Source organism: Gadus morhua, chromosome 12, assembly GCF_902167405.1.
Source record: "Gadus morhua chromosome 12, gadMor3.0, whole genome shotgun sequence".
NCBI lineage: Eukaryota > Metazoa > Chordata > Actinopteri > Gadiformes > Gadidae > Gadus > Gadus morhua.
Genome location: NC_044059.1, coordinates 7,990,741 through 8,012,391, shown reverse-complemented (window position 1 = coordinate 8,012,391; position 21,651 = coordinate 7,990,741). Strand labels below are relative to the sequence as shown.

The 21,651-nt window shown below is 40.7% G+C and overlaps 2 protein-coding genes across 4 annotated transcripts in view; one reads left to right on the top strand and one right to left on the bottom strand.

Annotated features, from left to right (window-relative positions):
- atp13a3 (ATPase 13A3) overlaps positions 1 to 21,651 on the bottom strand; it is a 116,015-nt gene that overhangs the window by 73,424 nt on the left and 20,940 nt on the right. The window lies entirely within an intron of this gene.
- LOC115555925 (uncharacterized) lies at positions 6,051 to 14,017 on the top strand. Its single transcript, XM_030372973.1, has 4 exons — positions 6,051 to 12,874; positions 13,071 to 13,178; positions 13,304 to 13,365; positions 13,474 to 14,017. Exon 1 carries the CDS (start codon positions 6,087 to 6,089, stop codon positions 11,877 to 11,879), a length of 5,793 nt encoding a protein of 1,930 aa, XP_030228833.1. The 5' UTR covers positions 6,051 to 6,086; the 3' UTR covers positions 11,880 to 12,874; positions 13,071 to 13,178; positions 13,304 to 13,365; positions 13,474 to 14,017.

The window sequence follows — 21,651 nt, the reverse complement described above, 5'->3', positions numbered from 1 at the left end:
CTCCATTAGGAATCGAGCGCTATTACTTTTCTTATTGATATTCTTCATAATTCCCGAGATATTCAACTTTATTCACCGAAAATTCCCCCATTCACTCCCATTAAAAATTAAAAAAAACGCTGATTCACCCTTCATCCGATTCAACACTTCCAACATTCAAACGTTCATAACTTGGTCAAATTTCAACCGTTTAGAATCATTCAAAGAATTAAACAGATCTACACATTTGTATCTTCAATAATATTCAAACAGAATTTCGATATCATTTATAGTCTTTTCAGATTCACAGTTTTAGTTTTAATTCCGGATTCGTTTTCAGTTGCTCTCACTCTAACCGTTTGCCATGGCAACAGCTCGTTGACCAATCAGTGGTCTCTAACATTCGATATTCAAATGAGGCTGATTCGTCCTTGATCCGATTCAACCCTTCCAACATTCAAACCTTCATAACTGGGTCAAATTTCAACCGTTTACCATCATTCAAAGAATTAAACAGATTAACACATTTGTCTCTTCAATAATATTCAAACATAATTTCGATATCATTTATAGTTTCCTCAGATTCACAGTTTTATTTTTATTTTTATTATAAATATTCTGCCACTTTTTGGCAACGCGACTCCTTCAACGTACTTCAATGTAGAAACATCATTCAAACATTAAAACGTTCAGCTCCATTAGTACTATTGTGCTATTATTTTTCTTATTGATATTATTCATAATTCCCGAGATATTCAACGTTATTCACCGAAAATTCCCCCATTCACTCCCATTCAAAATTAAAAAAACGCTGATTCATCCTTGATCCGATTCAACCCTTCCAACATTCAAACCTTCATAACTTGGTCAAATTTCAACCGTTTACCATCATTCAAGGAATTAAACCGATCTAAATATTTGTATCTTCTATAATATTGAAACAGAATTTCGATACCATTTATAGTTTTTTCAGATTCACAGTTTTAGTCTCAAACCGTCATATTCTACAGTTTGTCCCATTGAGGCAGTCTGCCCATTCTGACACTTAAATTACTAAAGACATTGTAACTAAATCATTTTTCAGCCGTTTACCATCGCTGAAACAATTAAACAAATGTAGACATTTGTATCTTCAATAATATCTAAATGAAATTTCGAAAGCTTTTAAACTTTTTCCAGAATCACAGTTTTAGTTTGACACCGGATTAGTTTTCAGTTGGTTTCATTGATTTCCGTTGACATTCAGGCAGACTCCCTTAAACACACACACACACACACACACACACACACACACACACACACACACACACACACACACACACACACACACACACACACACACACACACACACACACACACACACACAAAGATAACATCGGCCGGGTGAAACACACGCACACACACACACACACACGCACGCCGGCTTGGGCACACACACACACACACACACACACACACACACACACACACACACACACACACACACACACACACACACACACACACACACACACACACACACACACACACAGATAACATCGGCCGGGTGAAACACACACACACACACACACACACACACACACACACACACACACACACACACACACACACACACACACACACACACACACACACACACACACACACACACACACACACACACACTGCAATCCGATTTTAACATTTGGAACTCCTTTCCAATCCCTCACTTGAATAAAGCTATTCAACATTTATACTGCTCCTCCTACCACTACTACCATTAGCCGGCAGACTGTAAATGAAGAAGGCGTTATGTAAGGGATAATGCCCGACGAGGTGTCCATTATGATGGATATAAAATGGACACATAAGACAATCGATATTCGGTATTTGTTATGGATTTATTGTACAAATTCCCTGAAAAGATGCACGTTCCAGGATGAATGGAAAAGCTCCCGTAAGAAAAATTGATTTATAAATCACAAAAACAACTCATATGAATTGATCCTCTTCAGTCTTACTTTGTACTTGAGGCCTTTTTCGGGAATCTGTTGGAGAGTGGGAGCACTCGAAGGTCTCTTAAAAAAATCGCCTGACATCCATGGCTAATTAATGACAGGTAGGCAGGCATGATAATCCACAACGCGTAGGGCCATGTGTTTACATACTTCCTGTTTATATATTTTCCTGGATCCGGATTGGTGTTGCCGCCGCAGCCGCAAGGCACTGCTTGGAGGGTCACAGACCATAATAGCATAGGCCTATAACAGCGCAGATGAAAATGATTCAGATTACAGCGTTAATTTGTTCAACTATATGAAACTTTGTTTTAGGTGTTTTAAAATGATACCAAATTTATTTCCGATTATTCCAACGGCAGAATACAAGGCACAGGGAACTTTGAGGTTCGTAAACGCTATTTAGAGGTGCGTAAACGCTATTTCCTTAATTCCAGAGGTGCGTAAACGGTGTTTACGTGCGTTTGACCCTCCACTACAGTCCTGGTAACAATCAATTATTACTGAGAGAAATATATATTCAAATTCTAGGTACAAGTCGAGAGATATGTCAGAAGTTCATGAAGACTCTCAAAGCAGCATTTGATGCAACCAGTCTTTTTGTACATGTCAAATACGCATACAATTAAACATATAACTCTGTTACTCATACATTCAAGAAGGCTACACTGCTCGATTATTGTCGTTTTAAAAGGCGACTGACAGATTGTGTCAGACATACAACCAACCTACCTGTTCAGAACGATATATAGGCCTATAGGCTACGTTATTATCATGTCAGCGTTGATCTGAATGAGCACGCGATACAGCGGCTCGTGGCGTGACAGCCTTTAAATACCAGCCCAGACGACACGAGCGTCATTCCACAGATGAAGACAGTCGGGTAAGTCACATATAATTATATGAACCTGTCTTTATACAGTTTATTTCGATTATCTTCTTTAAAAACACTGGAAAGTATTTAATTGATATATTAAAACCAAACGAAAATGATATTGGCGAATTAAATGTTGTGAACAGCGGCAGAACATTCGAAAATAAAAGCGGTTAGCCAAAGTTTGCGCAGTCACTGCGTCACATTAGTTACCGTAACCCGTTCAATGGAAAGCAGAGTCCCAAATATACGCTAAGTCCCTTTTACTGGCCGCTTTGGCTACACGTTAGGCAAATCTATAAGACTTGTCTCAAATAACATTGGTCTCAAATCTTAAAGAAGACGTTTCTTCTAGAAGATGACGACGATAACGCAGCAATAAACTGAATGCAACCGCCTTTGTTCTTAAACGAGAACAAGATTGAAGCGCGAGCGAACGTAAAAATGCCACTGAGAAAAAAGTAGGCCTACAACCTGAAATTCAAGCGGTAAGTTGTTAAACAAAATGTTAAACTTCAATAATTGTTGGTAGTCAAGTTATATAGGCCATTTAATTAATCTCTCAACAGCGTAAGCATACCACATTGTAAACCCTACCACATTGGCGGGAAAACACATCGGCGGGAAAACACGGCATACGCCATGTATTCAGCCTCGTACGCGCTCGCGCGTGTGTGTGTGTGTGTGTGTGTGTGTGTGTGTGTGTGTGTTTAACTCTTTCTCTCTTTCTAGTAGTTTCATGTCGTTTATATGTTCAATTTAAAAGAAAAGATAAACCTAGTCTAATATGTTTTTTCATCTTCTAGAGACCATCCAGAGAACTCGTTGCTTCGGTTTGATTGGTGAGTAAAAGCAAATCGGAACTCCGTTACTCAGATGCCTGTGTCTGGCTATGTTTATAACTAGCAGTGTTAGCCTTTAGTCAACATTAAGGCGAGTATAAGGTGAATAGACCCATAGATACATTAGAACACTAGATGTCTCGAACGTCACCACTGCTGGCCAGCTTACCACAGTCAGCTGCTCACCCATAACATTGGGTTGGAAGTGGTACACTTTTTAAATAACCATAACTTGCTACATTTTTATAAACGCCAGAGATGTAGTTATGACACATTGTATTTGTTAATGACCCTGCATACTTGAATGACACTGCAAACCGTTTGTAAATCGGTTGAAAATTGAGCAAGTTATGGTTCTCTCTCTCTCTCTCTCTCTCTCTCTCTCTCTCTCTCTCTCTCTCTCTCTCTCTCTCTCTCTCTCTCTCTCTCTCTCTCTCTCTCTCTCTCTCTCTCTCTCTCTCTCTCTCTCTCTCTCTCTCTCTCTCTCTCTCTCTCTCTCTCTCTTATATATTAATAGCCTAATAATATATAATTATCTGGGGCTCATTAATATAGGCTAATATTAAGCACAGAGGAACCATTTGTATTGCAGTCCTTCTATTATATACTGGGCAGTGTTTGTAACTGACATTAGTTAACAGATTCTTTTCTTGTGTGTATGTCTGCCTTTTATCATTATAACTAAGTACTGTGTATACCAGCCAATGTTGACAGAGACATGCTGAGCAGATTCATGCAATTAATTTAATTAAGTTAATGTTTGTTTTCTTTTCTTTCCGGTTTAAACACTGTACATGAACAAAGAAGACGTCTATTGGCCCTGCAGCCTGCTGTTTTTTTACCATCCAAACCCCCCTACCCCATCTTTCTCGCTACCCCCAAACCCCATCTCCTCTTATGGCGTTTTTGATGTCTCTTTTTTGAGACCGCTCAGTAAAACGGCTTGCCTATCCTCTACCTGTCTCTACCCTATTTCTCTCTACCTTATTTACCGCTATCATTACGGCATTCTCATTTCTAAAGTACTTGAAATGAACAAAAAAAACGAACTTGAAAAACCCTGAGCCAATGAAAAACCCAGAGCCATTGAAAAAAACCCAGAAACTTGAAAAAAAAAAAAAAATCTTTCTTTTTGAAATAGAAAGTACCATCTCACTACAAACTGGTTTGTTTTGAGAAATCTCCTCCTGTACCTATTGTCACACTCTGTACCTACTGTCACACTCCCTGTAGTTCACGCTGAAGAGATGCCAAAGAAAAGCAAAAGATCCCAAGCGGCTAAAGTAAGGTGGAGTAAGTCTGGTGAGTTTCCGCTCAAAACACAAGCTGAACATGTGCAGAATTGTGATCCTGACAGCAACAGAGAAGTACATTTTCCTGACCATTCTCATGCTAATGTGACATGTGTGTTAGCATCCTACAGTCAGAGCCATCATAGATATATTGATTCAAAAAACAGTCAGTGCACCTGTAACTCTGTGACATTTCTAGCTTTCCTGCACGAGTTACATCACCTGCAAAGCGCAGACCTTGATCAGATTTTGGATCGCGGCCATGCAATGTATGCCCTTACACTGGGACAGTTATGTGTCGATGGAACAATGGTGCATGGACACTTGAATATACAGGAACTCCCTGAGATTGTTTTTGGCCAAAGACAGCAGCATGTGCTGACAAAGTGTAACTCAATGTATGGAACGTTTGTATCTTCTCCTGAAGTAGGCGAATACCTCAACCTTGCAGCGAGACTTCAGTGCTTGACCTCTGACGTGAACTCCGCTCTGCTGGTAATGACCTCTCAGTGCATCGCTGTTTTCCGAGACCGGCATGGAAGGTATGGCTATTTTGACCCACACTCTAGACGACCTGATGGATTTCCCTCTGGCCCAGATGTACCCGGCACAGCTGTCATGTTGACTTTCACGCATTTAAATGACCTGGTAAAAAAGTTGATCGCAAGCTTTACTATGTTAGGCTCCAGCCCTTATGCACCATATGAGCTCGTTCCTGTGCTTTTTAACAGTGAGGATGAATTCTCTTTGGATGGAGTTTTGGCAAATGTAGACTCTAATGCAGATACTGCTGAGTGCACTCCCTGTGATGAAATATCAGACGCAATTGAACTCATGCACGTTTGTAGCGGTGAAGTTACGGTGGAATGCGATACATCTGACAAACCCCAACAGATGCCAAATCTATCAAAATATTCAAAAGGAAAAAGGGTAAAGTTCGAAAAAAGATTAAAGGCTTCTGAGGTGACGAAAGCTAAACATAGCAAAAATGTTGAAACTGCAAAACAAAAAAAATATAGAAAAGAGAGGGAAAGGTATGCTAAAGATAAATATGTTGACAAAAAGAGATCCTGTGAAACCAACAGTTACAGAAAAAAAAAGATGTCTTACATAGCCACTCGCTATCAAAGAGACTCTAACTATAAGCAGAGGCAGAGGTCATATATAAGAAACCGTTACAGGCAAGACAAAAGCTTTAACCAGAGGCAGAGGTCAAATATCAGAAACCGTTACTGGCAAGACAAAAGCTTTAACCAGAGGCGGAGGTCATATATCAGAAACCGTTACAGGCAAGACAAAAGCTTTAATCAGAGGCAGAGGTCATACACCAACACCCGCTATCGCTTAAATGCTCATTTCAGGCAAACCCGAAAGTCTTATATTACCAATCGTTATGCAAACGACCCTGCATTCAGATCCAAACAGAAAGAAACGATGAGACGACGCATGCGCGATAAATACAGTAACAACCATTCGTTTGGCATGACTTACAACATGTATTGTGCAATGAAAATAAGACAAAAGTACAGAAACGTAATCAGAAGACCCAACCAAGTGGATGACAGTCGGCCGAACCAAATGGATAACAATGTGATCAGGGATGCTATTGAGGTTTTTCGATCCAACATCAAAAATGGGCCGACCTTTGCGTGTACAGTTTGCCACCGTGCGTTGTTTGCAAATCAAGTGCGATACTGCGATAGGTCAAAGTATACTCAGAACACAGATGTTGTTGAAACCTGCCTTACAGGGAAGTTTGTTCACGTTTGTAACGATTCTTGTGAAAATCCAGAGCAGTGCAATGTACCAAATGAGAGAAAGAGAGAGTGGATCTGTCACTGTTGTCACGAACATCTTAAAAATGGCCGCATGCCACAACTCGCCATCGCAAATAATTTACAGCTCGCAGATATTCCACCTGAACTGTGTGACTTAAACATATTGGAGAGACATCTCATTAGCAAATACATCACGTTTGCCAAAATAATCCCGCTTCCCAAAGGTCAACAACGAGCCATTCATGGCAATGTAATATGCGTCCCATCAGAAGTGCAGGAAACAGTCAATGCCTTGCCCAGACTTAGAAGTGAATCTCAAGTCTTGAGAGTGAAGCTAAAGAGACGTTTGTGTTATAAAGGTCATCAGCTATTCCAAACTGTAACCTGGACTAAACTAGTGAGGGCTTTGCTTAAGCTTAAAGAGGTCCATCCACAGTACAACGACATAACCATCAGAGATGAGGCTGAATTATGCGATCCAACTCTAGATGAGGACGAAGACACTGAAAACATAGATGACACAAATTTTAATGCTGAAGATATGATGGAAATCGACAGCTTTGAGAACGGTGCACTTTGCGAGGCAGAACCTGAAAACAATGAACAGGCTATTGATTCAATTGAATTAAGTCAGCAGTCAAACAGCAATCAACAGGAGGGTGATGAACCTAATGGCGGCATTGCTCTCGAGTCATGTCTGCAGCCAACTGACATTTCAGAGGAAATTTTGAGCTTTAGCGAAGGAATATATTCGGTTGCGCCCGCTGAAGGAAACAAACCAGTAAGCTTTTTCAAAACTCCTAACCTTGAGGCGATGGCTTTCCCCGTTCAGTTTCCGACGAGCAAAAACACAATCGATGAAGAGCGTCCGAAGAAATTAACTCCCTGCAGTTATTTCAAAAGTAGACTGAGCTGCATCGACGACCGTTTTGCAAGAGATACAAACTATTTGTTCTTTGCACAGTTTGTACAAGAAATATATCAGGCCACCTCCAGCATGTCAATACAATTGCGCAAAGGAAAACCATATACCCGCGACGGTCGCAAAATAAACAATGCAATGTTGCAAGACAAACACGAGGTTGAAAAACTGGTACGTAACAAAGACGCAATTCGATTCATGAAAGTTTTGCGAGGCAGCCCCGCCTACTGGCAACAAACTACCAAAGACTTGTTTGCGATGATAAGGCAATGTGGAACGCCGACTTTCTTTTGTACATTTTCTGCAGCCGAAATGCGCTGGAAAGAAATAATTACCGCTATTAAAACTCAACAAGGCGAACAAGTGAATTTCGATGAGCTCGACTGGTCGTCCAAATGCGATATTTTGCGAAGTAATCCTGTGACAACGATGCGCATGTTTGACAAACGCGTTGAAGCGCTGTTCAGAGATTTGATCATGTCACCTGCACAACCCATCGGCAAAGTCGTTGATTACTTTTACCGTTTAGAATTTCAGCACAGAGGTTCCCCTCACATACATTGTCTCATTTGGATAGAAGGAGCGCCAGTGTTTGAGGAGGACTCGGATAAGACGGTTTGCGATTTCATTTCCAAATACATCACCGCCGAGATGCCTGATCCAAACACGCAACCTGAACTTCACAAAAAAGTTAGCGGGGTTCAAATGCACAGCAAGACACACTCAAAGACGTGTATTAAATATCTCGGTGCCAACTGCCGTTTTGGATTTCCGAAATTACCTTCCCCCGAGACGATGATAGTAAGATCTGAAGAATGTGACGGTGAAGATGAAAGAACGTCGGTGGCGACAAGAAAGCTCACAGCACTAAACCGGTTGCTTAACAATCCCGAGAGCGAATCTCTGAGTTTAGAGCAGATATTGTCCTTGTGCGATCTTACAGTTGACCAATACCAGGATTGTCTCCGTGTTAAGGCAAAAAAAAGTGAGGTGGTACTAAAGCGTGATCCCAAAGAAGCTTACGTAAACGGCTATAATCCAACACTGCTCTTAGCGTGGGACGCAAACATGGATATACAGTATATTCTAAACCCGTACTCTTGCATTGCCTATATCTGCAGCTACATCAGCAAGGCCGAGCACGGTTTAAGCGAATACCTTAAGACAATGATTGAGAACTCAAATCATGAAAATCTCAATGAAAGTGACGAGATGAAACAAGTGATGCAGGCGTACTCCAAAAAAAGAGAGGTCAGTGCTCAAGAGTGCGTCGCTCGTGCATGTAGTCTGAACATGAAACGGTGTTCCCGCAGCGTGATATTTGTACAGACCGATGACAACCCGCTGAAAATGAGTTATCCCATGTCGCACCTAGAGAACAAAACACCAGACTCGGTTAATGTGTGGATGACAGGCTTACCCGACAAGTACAAATCGAGACCAGAATCGCCAGAGTTTGAGTCAATGTGTTTGGCTGATTTCGCTGCCACTTGTAGAATTGTCTATGGCAAACAGGCCCAAGGTGCAAAAGCTATTCCCCTGCTCAATGAAATGGGATTCGTTCAGAAGAGAACAAAGGATAAGCCCGCTGTCATCAAGTATTACCATGTCTCGCAGGAAAAGAAACCTGAGCAATTTCACGGCACATTGCTAAAGCTTTACCTGCCTTATCGCTCAGAGACACAGCTCAAGTCCATAAACTTCCCCACTTACAAGTCCTTCCATGACCATGCAGGCGTTCAGCTACCTGGTTCACAGTACGCCGAGCTAGTGTCTGACATTGTGAAACGAAACCGAGAGAAATATGAGAAACACAGGGAAGACATCGATAGTGCCATCGCAGAGTACGAACAGAATGGTTGCATAAGAAACGAATGGTGTAATCTGGCTCCTGAATGTGAACTGCAAAGGTTAGAGTGCATTGAAGAACTTGACGCGAGACCAGCCGATGAGGATAACGTCCAAGAGAATGTGCCAGACTACAACCTTAGGTCAGAAAATAGACCAGAAGGTGCCATCATGAGTGAAGCCCCTGAGATGGATCCGACAGTGTTGAAAGAAATGTATCGAAGCTTAAACCAAAAGCAGGCGTCTGTTTTCTATGCCGTCAGAGACTGGTGCATAAAGCGTGTCTGTGGTTCAAATGAAGAACGGTTCTTCTATTATATCAATGGCGGTGCAGGAACAGGCAAGTCCCACCTTATCAAATGCATCCACGCAGAAGGATCCAAAATATTGTCTCGACTTCCCCGTAACGCAGAAGAAGCCGACATTTCCAAACCTTCCGTACTCCTCACGGCTTTCACTGGTACTGCGGCGTTCAACATATCCGGCGTGACATTGCATAGTCTCTTCAAGCTACCGAGAAATTTAAAGCCTCCTTTCCAAGGCCTTGGCAATAAACTAGACGAAGTCAGGGCAGATCTTTCAAATGCTGAGATACTAGTCATTGATGAAGTATCTATGGTCTCAAAGTATCTGTTTGCCTACGTAGACATGCGATTGAAACAAATTAAGGGAAATCAAAGACCTTTTGGTGGAATGTCAGTTCTCGCCGTCGGAGATTTTTATCAACTTCCCCCGGTCAGACAGTCGAAACCGCTGTGCGTGTACGATCCCACTCGAATCGACCTCTGGCGTGACCAATTTCAGATAATCACATTGACGGAGATCATGCGCCAGAAAGACGATGTCGCTTTTGCCGAGACGCTAAACCGCATCCGCGTCAAAGAGAAAGATGATGTATTGTCAGGACAGGACAAAGCTTTGCTCTCACAGGCTGTCACGATTCCAGCACTCTGTCCAAAAGACATACTGCATATTTTTGCCACAAACAAACAGGTTGATGCCCATAATTCAACAACGCTAGCGCTGTTTCACTCGGACATCATGAAGATAGATGCCCACGACTATAAGAAAGATCCCAAAACTGGAAGAATGGCAAAACAAGCTACACCTTTTCACGGGAACAACCGAGAGCTCGCTGACTCATTGAAACTTGCCATTGGTGCACGCGTCATGCTTACCAGAAACGTCAATGTTCAGTCTGGTCTGTGCAACGGAACTTTTGCGTGTATTGCGGAAATAGTGATCAGTGACGACGGTCCACATGTCAGTAAACTCGGTCTAGAACTGGATGTGTCGAGAAATCCCAACAATGTAAGTGCAGCTGACAATATTGTGTACATTGAGAGAGACGAAGAGAATCTGAAGCAAAGGGGAGTGGTTCGCAGACAGTTTCCTCTTAAACTTGCGTTTGCGTGTACAATACACAAGGTTCAAGGTATGACCAAATCCTCAGCAGCAGTATCGCTAAAACACATCTTTGAACCCGGCATGGCCTATGTGGCTCTCAGCAGAGTAACTTCCCTCAGTGGACTACATATTCTCGATTTGGATGAGAAAAAAATATATGCCAATCCAGAAGTTCACACAGGTCTTGCGAGCATGACAGAAGCTTCACTTCAGCAAATTATGCCTCTATTTCATATCTCGGCGACATTAAACCGACAGGACGTTCTCACCGTCATCCATCATAACACCGAAGGACTACCGGCTCACGTCGCTGACATCAAAAGTCATCATGAACTTTGTCTCGCAGACGTCCTCTGTCTAACAGAAACACACCTGCAAGGATCTTTTGTTTCCGAAAGTATCAACTTGGAAGGTTACACGTTGTTTCACCGTAATAGGAATGTCTCTTACACAAACTGCCCTCACATTTCAAACAAAAATGGTGGCGGAGTTGCTATTTATGTGAGAAACCACATCCGAGTCAGTGAAAAACGCTACATACAGAACGCTACAGATATCGAGTTTACCGTCATTAAACTAGAAGCCCCGTTCATTGCGCTGATTGCTGCCGTCTACAGGCCTCCGAGCTACAGTGTGCACTTATTTCTAAAAAATTTGCAAAGCCTTTTAGATTCACTCGAAGTCATGGATCATCACCCAATCATAGTGTGCGGAGACTTCAATGAAAATCTGTTGTCCGGTGCAAACAAGCCGATTTATGAACTGTTTCGTGCTAAAGGTTACGCGCAACTTATCACCGCTGCTACCACGGATAAAAATACACTGTTGGACAGCATTTACATCTCCCGACCGCAGCGATGTCTCCATTCTGGTGTCCTACAATCGTATTACAGCTACCACAATCCTGTTTACTGGACACTAACATCAGAAAATGTATAAATATCAATTAAGTGTCAAACAACAAAGCATTGTGAAATGCATTGATCGTTGCAAATTGAGTTCATGAGATAAAACAGATTAAAGTTAAAGTTAACAGTTATTCATTTTTTCTCAAAATATCACTCAAACAAAAATATCACTCAAACAAAAATATCACTCAAACCAAATATCACTTGAAAAATACTGAAATTAGTTAATGGGTGGGATTGTCCTGTCAGCCAAGCTGCAACATCTGCCTGGCTGAGGGAGGGAGGGATGGAGGGACAATCTCATCTAAAAAAGCAAATTGATTTCATGCGATGAAACAGATTAAAGTTAGATTAAAGTCATTCATTTTTTCTCGAAATAAGCAAATTGATTTCATGCGATAAAACAGATTAAAGTTAGACTAAAGTCATTCATTTTTTCTCGTAATATTACTCAAACAAAAATATCACTCAAACCAAACATACGAAAAATACTGAAATTAGTTAATGGGTGGGATTGTCCTGTCAGCCAAGCTGCAACATCTGCTTGGCTGAGGGAGGGAGGGATGGAGGGACAATCTCACCTAAAACAGTCCAAAAAAAATTCAAACAAATGTAAAAATGGTTTAAAATAAATATTATATTGTTCTGGGCGGCAAAGTTAAAATGATCCACACATAGCAAACTAAAGGAAGTTGAGCTTTTAATATGATCCCTTTTAATATCAGCCTTGATATCACATAAAATAGAATTTTACACGTCCCAGATTCTTACAGGGCTTCAGGAAACGCAGGTAAGTACCTTGTAACTCGTGGAATTGTAAGGATTTGTTATCGCTCCTGCAGCACTGCTACTTCACTGTACTTAAAACATTATTTTGTCTTTGAGTTTGTCGTTATGAGTGGCTCCCAGCTGTCCGGAGGGAGGCCCTGGATCTCAAAAATATCACCAGTGGACCAGGCACCCCCCCCCCACAAACCGTGTGCTTCGCAAAAAGCCGGACAGACAACAAGCCTGACAGACAGAGAGGTCAGAGAGGGACCAATCAGTGGTCATCATTGTCCTTTACAGTTCTCTGCAATGGTGACATGTACGTCACTATGTATTTCTAATATAAATGTTGTATGACTCTTATAATGGTTCTGTAATGGTTTGATTGTTATCGGTTTTCCTCATCTATCCATTGTAAGATGAATAAAACATGCACATTTGGATGTGATTTCAGGCTATGGGAGGGGTTGAAGATGGACCTGGAATGGATGGGCCTAGTGACACTGGCGAGGCCGAGTGCAGAAGCGACATTCAATCATTTTGAGATGGACCCGAGCATTTTGTAAGTACAATTTATAAATTGAATTGCATGCACACCATAAACAGTTGATGGAACTTATAATGTGAAAACCATGTATGTGACTAATTGCTGCTGCTCTTTTCTCACTTGGCCTGTGTCGGGTTGAGGGTCTGCATGGAGAGTTCAACTGAAGTGAATCAGTAGCAGCTCTACTCTGCGACTCATATCTGTAAGTAGAGTTTATTCTTAACGTTTGGACTCGTGTCTTCTGTTGGTGATTAAATGCACAGTTGGTTCATGTTGTTTTATCGTAACATTTTCCTTTCTATCTTTACAGCAGTCTACTTTGAAAGAGTCTACTTCTTCTGCAAATGGAGAGTTCAACACAACAAAGACACGACTGTTGCTGTCAGTCATCCAGCTGGAGACAGGACTCACTTCCAAAGCAAAGAAAGGATTTTCTGCAGAACTCCCGATGCAAACCCCAAAGACAGCTAACCCCTTCTTCAGGACCAAGAACAGGTTAACTCCAGGCAGTCACTGCCCTTTGTCACCTGGCTACTCACTGGCGAGTCACTCATGAACCAGAGACTCCCAAAACCCTCCCACTAACCACATACACACACACACACGTGTCGCATGCTCAGCCGTCCTGGTAGGGGATCTCTCTTTGACTTGGCCTACCTAAAGGTTTCTCCTTTTTCCCCTAATAAGGGTTTTAAAGAGTTTTTCCTTTAATGCTTGGAGAGTCTAAGGCTGATGATGCAAGACACACAAATGTGTGATAGTCTGATGGGACCCAAAGTTGAGCTTTGTTTTCATGTTAGTTTTATGCTTTGATATTTTCATGTAATAAAATGTAAATGAAGTGACTAAAAAAATGTATCATGTCTGATTAACCAAGAGGTACGTGGGCATTACAAATGGTTTGACTCAAAGGTTTACATGGTGGAGCATGTCGTAGCAACTCAAGTAATCAACTGAGTGTGAGGGAGCTATTTCTGTAGGTACAAGCTTATTGCAACCTCACATCTTGTGCGCATTATTCAACATTTCCAAACTTTTCAAAGTCTTAATATTCATTTGTTAATTCAATTTAGCTTCAGTTCTTCTAAATTCAGAATCATTCAATTGTTCAGTCCCATTCAATCGTAATTATTATTATTCCTAGATTCAGTGTCTTCATTCTACAGACTTCATTCTACCTTCAAAATGTTCAGCAGATTTCCTAGATTCAGCGTCTTCATTCTACAGGCTTCATTCTACCTTCAAAATGTTCATCAGATTTCCTAGATTCAGCGTCTTCATTCTACAGGCTTCATTCTACCTTCAAAATGTTCATCAGATTTCCTAGTTTCATCGTCTTCATTCTACAGGCTTCATTCTACCTTCAAAATGTTCAGCAGATTTCCTAGATTCAGGGTATTGATTCAACATGCAGCTTCAGCAGTAGAGCGGAGCATTTCAGCGGCAGCAGATTTTAGCAGCATGACTTCAAAACCATTCAACTCATTCATAGTTAATTCTACAGACTTCATTCTACATTCAAAATGTTCAGCAGATGTCCTAGATTCAGGGTATTTATTTTTCAACGTGCAGCTTCAGCAGTAGAGCGGAGCATTTCAGCGTTAGCATTCACACCGCAATACCTTCAGGGATTGCAATTCTAGTTGGTGTGAATGCTGTAGCATTCACAGCTTTGAAATCCTACATATTTGGTGTGAATGCTGCAAGCATTCACATCTTTGAAATCCTACATATTTAATTTTATTCTTATTATTATTATTCCGCCACTTTTTCTGCGAGCATCTCCTTCAACAGACTTCAACGTAGAAACATCATTCAAACATTAAAACGTTCAGCTCCATTAGTAGTATTATGCTATTATTTTTCTCATTGATATTCTTCATAATTCCCGAGATATTCAACTTTATTCACCGAAAATTGCCCCATTCACTCCCATTCAAATTTCAAAAAACGCTGATTCACCCTTGATCCGATTCAACCCTTCCAACATTCAAACCTTCATAACTTGGTCAAATTTCAACCGTTTACCATCATTCAAAGAATTAAACAGATCTACACATTTGTATCTTCAATAATCTTCAAACAGAATTTCGATATCATTCATAGTTTTTTCAGATTCACAGTTTTAGTTTTAATTCCGGATTCGTTTTCAGTTGCTCTCACTCTAACCGTTTGCCATGGCAACAGCTCGTTGACCAATCAGTGGTCTCCAACAGTCGATATTCAAATGAGGCAGATTCATCCTTGACTCGATTCAACCCTTCCAACATTCAAACCTTCATAACTTGGTCAAATTTCAACCGTTTACCATCATTCAAAGAATTAAACAGATTTACACATTTGTCTCTTCAATAATATTCAAACATAATTTCGATATCATTTATAGTTTTTTGAGATTCACAGTTTTAGTTTTATTCCGGGTTCGTTAACCGTTTTCCACAGCTGTTGCTCGTTGACAATCAGTGGCGAGCGCACCACTCTGGAATCTGGTTAAAGCCAGTGTGGTGGAGGGTAGTGTAGTCTTTGTCATGGACTACAACAATGGACGTTAGCAGTGACGTTAGAGATGACGTTAGCGCGGACGTTAGCGCTGACGTTAGCTCCGACGTAGGTGTTGACGTTAGCGTTGACGTTTGCGTTAGCGCAGACGTTAGCATTAGCGCAAAAGTTAGCATTGACGGTACCATTAGCGCTGACGTTAGCGTTGACGTTAGCATTAGCACTGAAGTTAGCATTAGCGCTGAAGTTAGCATTAGCGCTGAAGTTAGCATTAGCGCTGAGTTAGCATTGACGTTACCGTTAGAGTTGACGTTACCGTTAGCCCTGACGTTAGCATTAGCGCTGAATTAGCATTGACGTTAGCATTAGCGCTAACGTTGGAGTTGACGTAATCCCTGACGGTAGCATTAGCACTGAAGTTAGCGTTGACGTTAGCGTTAGCATTAGCGCTGAATTAGCATTGACGTTAGCGTTAGCGCTAAAGTTAGGATTGACGTCACCATAAGCGCTGACGTTAGCGTTAGCGCTGACATTTGAGTTGACCTTAGCGTTAGCGCTGATGTTAGCATTCAAACATTAAAACGTTCAACTGCATTAGTACCATCTTGCTATTATATTTCCTAGATTCAGCGTCTTCATTCTACAGGCTTCATTCTACCTTCAAAATGTTCAGCAGATTTCCTAGATTCAGCATCTTCATTCTACAGGCTTCATTCTACCTTCGAAATGTTCATCAGATTTCCTAGATTCAGCGTCTTCATTCTACAAGCTTCATTCTACCTTCAAAATGTTCATCAGATTTCCTAGATTCAGTGTCTTCATTCTACAGACATCATTCTACCTTCAAAATGTTCATCAGACTTCCTAGATTCAGCGTCTTCATTCTACAGGCTTCATTCTACCTTCAAAATGTTCAGCAGATTTCCTAGATTCAGGGTATTGATTCAACATTCAGCTTCAGCAGTAGAGCGGAGCATTTCAGCGTCAGCAGACTTCAGCAGTAGGACTTCAAAACCATTCAACTCATTCATAATTCATTCTACAGACTTCATTCTACCTTCAAAATGTTCAGCAGATTTCCTAGATTCAGCGTCTTCATTCTACAGGCTTCATTCTACCTTCAAAATGTTCAGCAGATTTCCTAGATTCAGGGTATTGATTCAACATGCAGCTTCAGCAGTAGAGCGGAGCATTTCAGCGTCAGCAGACTTTAGCATTCAACTCATTCATAGTTCATTCTACAGACTTCATTCTACCTTCAAAATGTTCCTCAGACTTCCTAGATTCAGCGTCTTCATTCTACAGGCTTCATCCTACCTTCAAAATGTTCAGCAGATTTCATAGATTCAGGGTATTGATTCAACATGCAGCTTCAGCAGTAGAGCGGAGCATTTCAGCGTCAGCAGACTTTAGCAGTATGACTTCAAAACCATTCAACTCATTCATAGTTCATTCTACAGACTTCATTCTACATTCAAAATGTTCAGCAGATGTCCTAGATTCATTGTAACGATTCTTCAACGTGCAGCTTCAGCAGTAGAGCGGAGCATTTCAGCGTTAGCATTCACACCGCAATACCTTCAGGGATTGCAATTCTAGTTATTTTTATTATTCCGCCGTTATTTTGGAGTGCGACTCCTTCGCCATACTTCAACGTAGAAACTTCATTCAAACCTTAAAACGTTCAGCTCCATTAGGAATCGAGCGCTATTACTTTTCTTATTGATATTCTTCATAATTCCCGAGATATTCAACTTTATTCACCGAAAATTCCCCCATTCACTCCCATTAAAAATTAAAAAAAACGCTGATTCACCCTTCATCCGATTCAACACTTCCAACATTCAAACGTTCATAACTTGGTCAAATTTCAACCGTTTAGAATCATTCAAAGAATTAAACAGATCTACACATTTGTATCTTCAATAATATTCAAACAGAATTTCGATATCATTTATAGTCTTTTCAGATTCACAGTTTTAGTTTTAATTCCGGATTCGTTTTCAGTTGCTCTCACTCTAACCGTTTGCCATGGCAACAGCTCGTTGACCAATCAGTGGTCTCTAACATTCGATATTCAAATGAGGCTGATTCGTCCTTGATCCGATTCAACCCTTCCAACATTCAAACCTTCATAACTGGGTCAAATTTCAACCGTTTACCATCATTCAAAGAATTAAACAGATTAACACATTTGTCTCTTCAATAATATTCAAACATAATTTCGATATCATTTATAGTTTCCTCAGATTCACAGTTTTATTTTTATTTTTATTATAAATATTCTGCCACTTTTTGGCAACGCGACTCCTTCAACGTACTTCAATGTAGAAACATCATTCAAACATTAAAACGTTCAGCTCCATTAGTACTATTGTGCTATTATTTTTCTTATTGATATTATTCATAATTCCCGAGATATTCAACGTTATTCACCGAAAATTCCCCCATTCACTCCCATTCAAAATTAAAAAAACGCTGATTCATCCTTGATCCGATTCAACCCTTCCAACATTCAAACCTTCATAACTTGGTCAAATTTCAACCGTTTACCATCATTCAAGGAATTAAACCGATCTAAATATTTGTATCTTCTATAATATTGAAACAGAATTTCGATACCATTTATAGTTTTTTCAGATTCACAGTTTTAGTCTCAAACCGTCATATTCTACAGTTTGTCCCATTGAGGCAGTCTGCCCATTCTGACACTTAAATTACTAAAGACATTGTAACTAAATCATTTTTCAGCCGTTTACCATCGCTGAAACAATTAAACAAATGTAGACATTTGTATCTTCAATAATATCTAAATGAAATTTCGAAAGCTTTTAAACTTTTTCCAGAATCACAGTTTTAGTTTGACACCGGATTAGTTTTCAGTTGGTTTCATTGATTTCCGTTGACATTCAGGCAGACTCCCTTAAACACACACACACACACACACACACACACACACACACACACACACACACACACACACACACACACACACACACACACACACACACACACACACACACACACACACACACAAAGATAACATCGGCCGGGTGAAACACACGCACACACACACACACACACGCACGCCGGCTTGGGCACACACACACACACACACACACACACACACACACACACACACACACACACACACACACACACACACACACACACACACACACACACAGATAACATCGGCCGGGTGAAACACACACACACACACACACACACACACACACACACACACACACACACACACACACACACACACACACACACACACACACACACACACACACACACACACACACACACACACACTGCAATCCGATTTTAACATTTGGAACTCCTTTCCAATCCCTCACTTGAATAAAGCTATTCAACATTTATACTGCTCCTCCTACCACTACTACCATTAGCCGGCAGACTGTAAATGAAGAAGGCGTTATGTAAGGGATAATGCCCGACGAGGTGTCCATTATGATGGATATAAAATGGACACATAAGACAATCGATATTCGGTATTTGTTATGGATTTATTGTACAAATTCCCTGAAAAGATGCACGTTCCAGGATGAATGGAAAAGCTCCCGTAAGAAAAATTGATTTATAAATCACAAAAACAACTCATATGAATTGATCCTCTTCAGTCTTACTTTGTACTTGAGGCCTTTTTCGGGAATCTGTTGGAGAGTGGGAGCACTCGAAGGTCTCTTAAAAAAATCGCCTGACATCCATGGCTAATTAATGACAGGTAGGCAGGCATGATAATCCACAACGCGTAGGGCCATGTGTTTACATACTTCCTGTTTATATATTTTCCTGGATCCGGATTGGTGTTGCCGCCGCAGCCGCAAGGCACTGCTTGGAGGGTCACAGACCATAATAGCATAGGCCTATAACAGCGCAGATGAAAATGATTCAGATTACAGCGTTAATTTGTTCAACTATATGAAACTTTGTTTTAGGTGTTTTAAAATGATACCAAATTTATTTCCGATTATTCCAACGGCAGAATACAAGGCACAGGGAACTTTGAGGTTCGTAAACGCTATTTAGAGGTGCGTAAACGCTATTTCCTTAATTCCAGAGGTGCGTAAACGGTGTTTACGTGCGTTTGACCCTCCACTACAGTCCTGGTAACAATCAATTATTACTGAGAGAAATATATATTCAAATTCTAGGTACAAGTCGAGAGATATGTCAGAAGTTCATGAAGACTCTCAAAGCAGCATTTGATGCAACCAGTCTTTTTGTACATGTCAAATACGCATACAATTAAACATATAACTCTGTTACTCATACATTCAAGAAGGCTACACTGCTCGATTATTGTCGTTTTAAAAGGCGACTGACAGATTGTGTCAGACATACAACCAACCTACCTGTTCAGAACGATATATAGGCCTATAGGCTACGTTATTATCATGTCAGCGTTGATCTGAATGAGCACGCGATACAGCGGCTCGTGGCGTGACAGCCTTTAAATACCAGCCCAGACGACACGAGCGTCATTCCACAGATGAAGACAGTCGGGTAAGTCACATATAATTATATGAACCTGTCTTTATACAGTTTATTTCGATTATCTTCTTTAAAAACACTGGAAAGTATTTAATTGATATATTAAAACCAAACGAAAATGATATTGGCGAATTAAATGTTGTGAACAGCGGCAGAACATTCGAAAATAAAAGCGGTTAGCCAAAGTTTGCGCAGTCACTGCGTCACATTAGTTACCGTAACCCGTTCAATGGAAAGCAGAGTCCCAAATATACGCTAAGTCCCTTTTACTGGCCGCTTTGGCTACACGTTAGGCAAATCTATAAGACTTGTCTCAAATAACATTGGTCTCAAATCTTAAAGAAGACGTTTCTTCTAGAAGATGACGACGATAACGCAGCAATAAACTGAATGCAACCGCCTTTGTTCTTAAACGAGAACAAGATTGAAGCGCGAGCGAACGTAAAAATGCCACTGAGAAAAAAGTAGGCCTACAACCTGAAATTCAAGCGGTAAGTTGTTAAACAAAATGTTAAACTTCAATAATTGTTGGTAGTCAAGTTATATAGGCCATTTAATTAATCTCTCAACAGCGTAAGCATACCACATTGTAAACCCTACCACATTGGCGGGAAAACACATCGGCGGGAAAACACGGCATACGCCATGTATTCAGCCTCGTACGCGCTCGCGCGTGTGTGTGTGTGTGTGTGTGTGTGTGTGTGTGTGTGTGTGTTTAACTCTTTCTCTCTTTCTAGTAGTTTCATGTCGTTTATATGTTCAATTTAAAAGAAAAGATAAACCTAGTCTAATATGTTTTTTCATCTTCTAGAGACCATCCAGAGAACTCGTTGCTTCGGTTTGATTGGTGAGTAAAAGCAAATCGGAACTCCGTTACTCAGATGCCTGTGTCTGGCTATGTTTATAACTAGCAGTGTTAGCCTTTAGTCAACATTAAGGCGAGTATAAGGTGAATAGACCCATAGATACATTAGAACACTAGATGTCTCGAACGTCACCACTGCTGGCCAGCTTACCACAGTCAGCTGCTCACCCATAACATTGGGTTGGAAGTGGTACACTTTTTAAATAACCATAACTTGCTACATTTTTATAAACGCCAGAGATGTAGTTATGACACATTGTATTTGTTAATGACCCTGCATACTTGAATGACACTGCAAACCGTTTGTAAATCGGTTGAAAATTGAGCAAGTTATGGTTCTCTCTCTCTCTCTCTCTCTCTCTCTCTCTCTCTCTCTCTCTCTCTCTCTCTCTCTCTCTCTCTCTCTCTCTCTCTCTCTCTCTCTCTCTCTCTCTCTCTCTCTCTCTCTCTCTCTCTCTCTCTCTCTCTCTCTCTCTCTCTCTCTCTCTCTCTCTCTCTCTCTCTCTCTCTCTCTCTCTCTCTCTCTCTTATATATTAATAGCCTAATAATATATAATTATCTGGGGCTCATTAATATAGGCTAATATTAAGCACAGAGGA

Excerpts from the sequence above, each read along its gene's own strand:
- LOC115555925 (XM_030372973.1), top strand. The coding sequence starts at position 6,087 with ATGTCTTACATAGCCACTCGCTATCAAAGAGACTCTAACTATAAGCAG.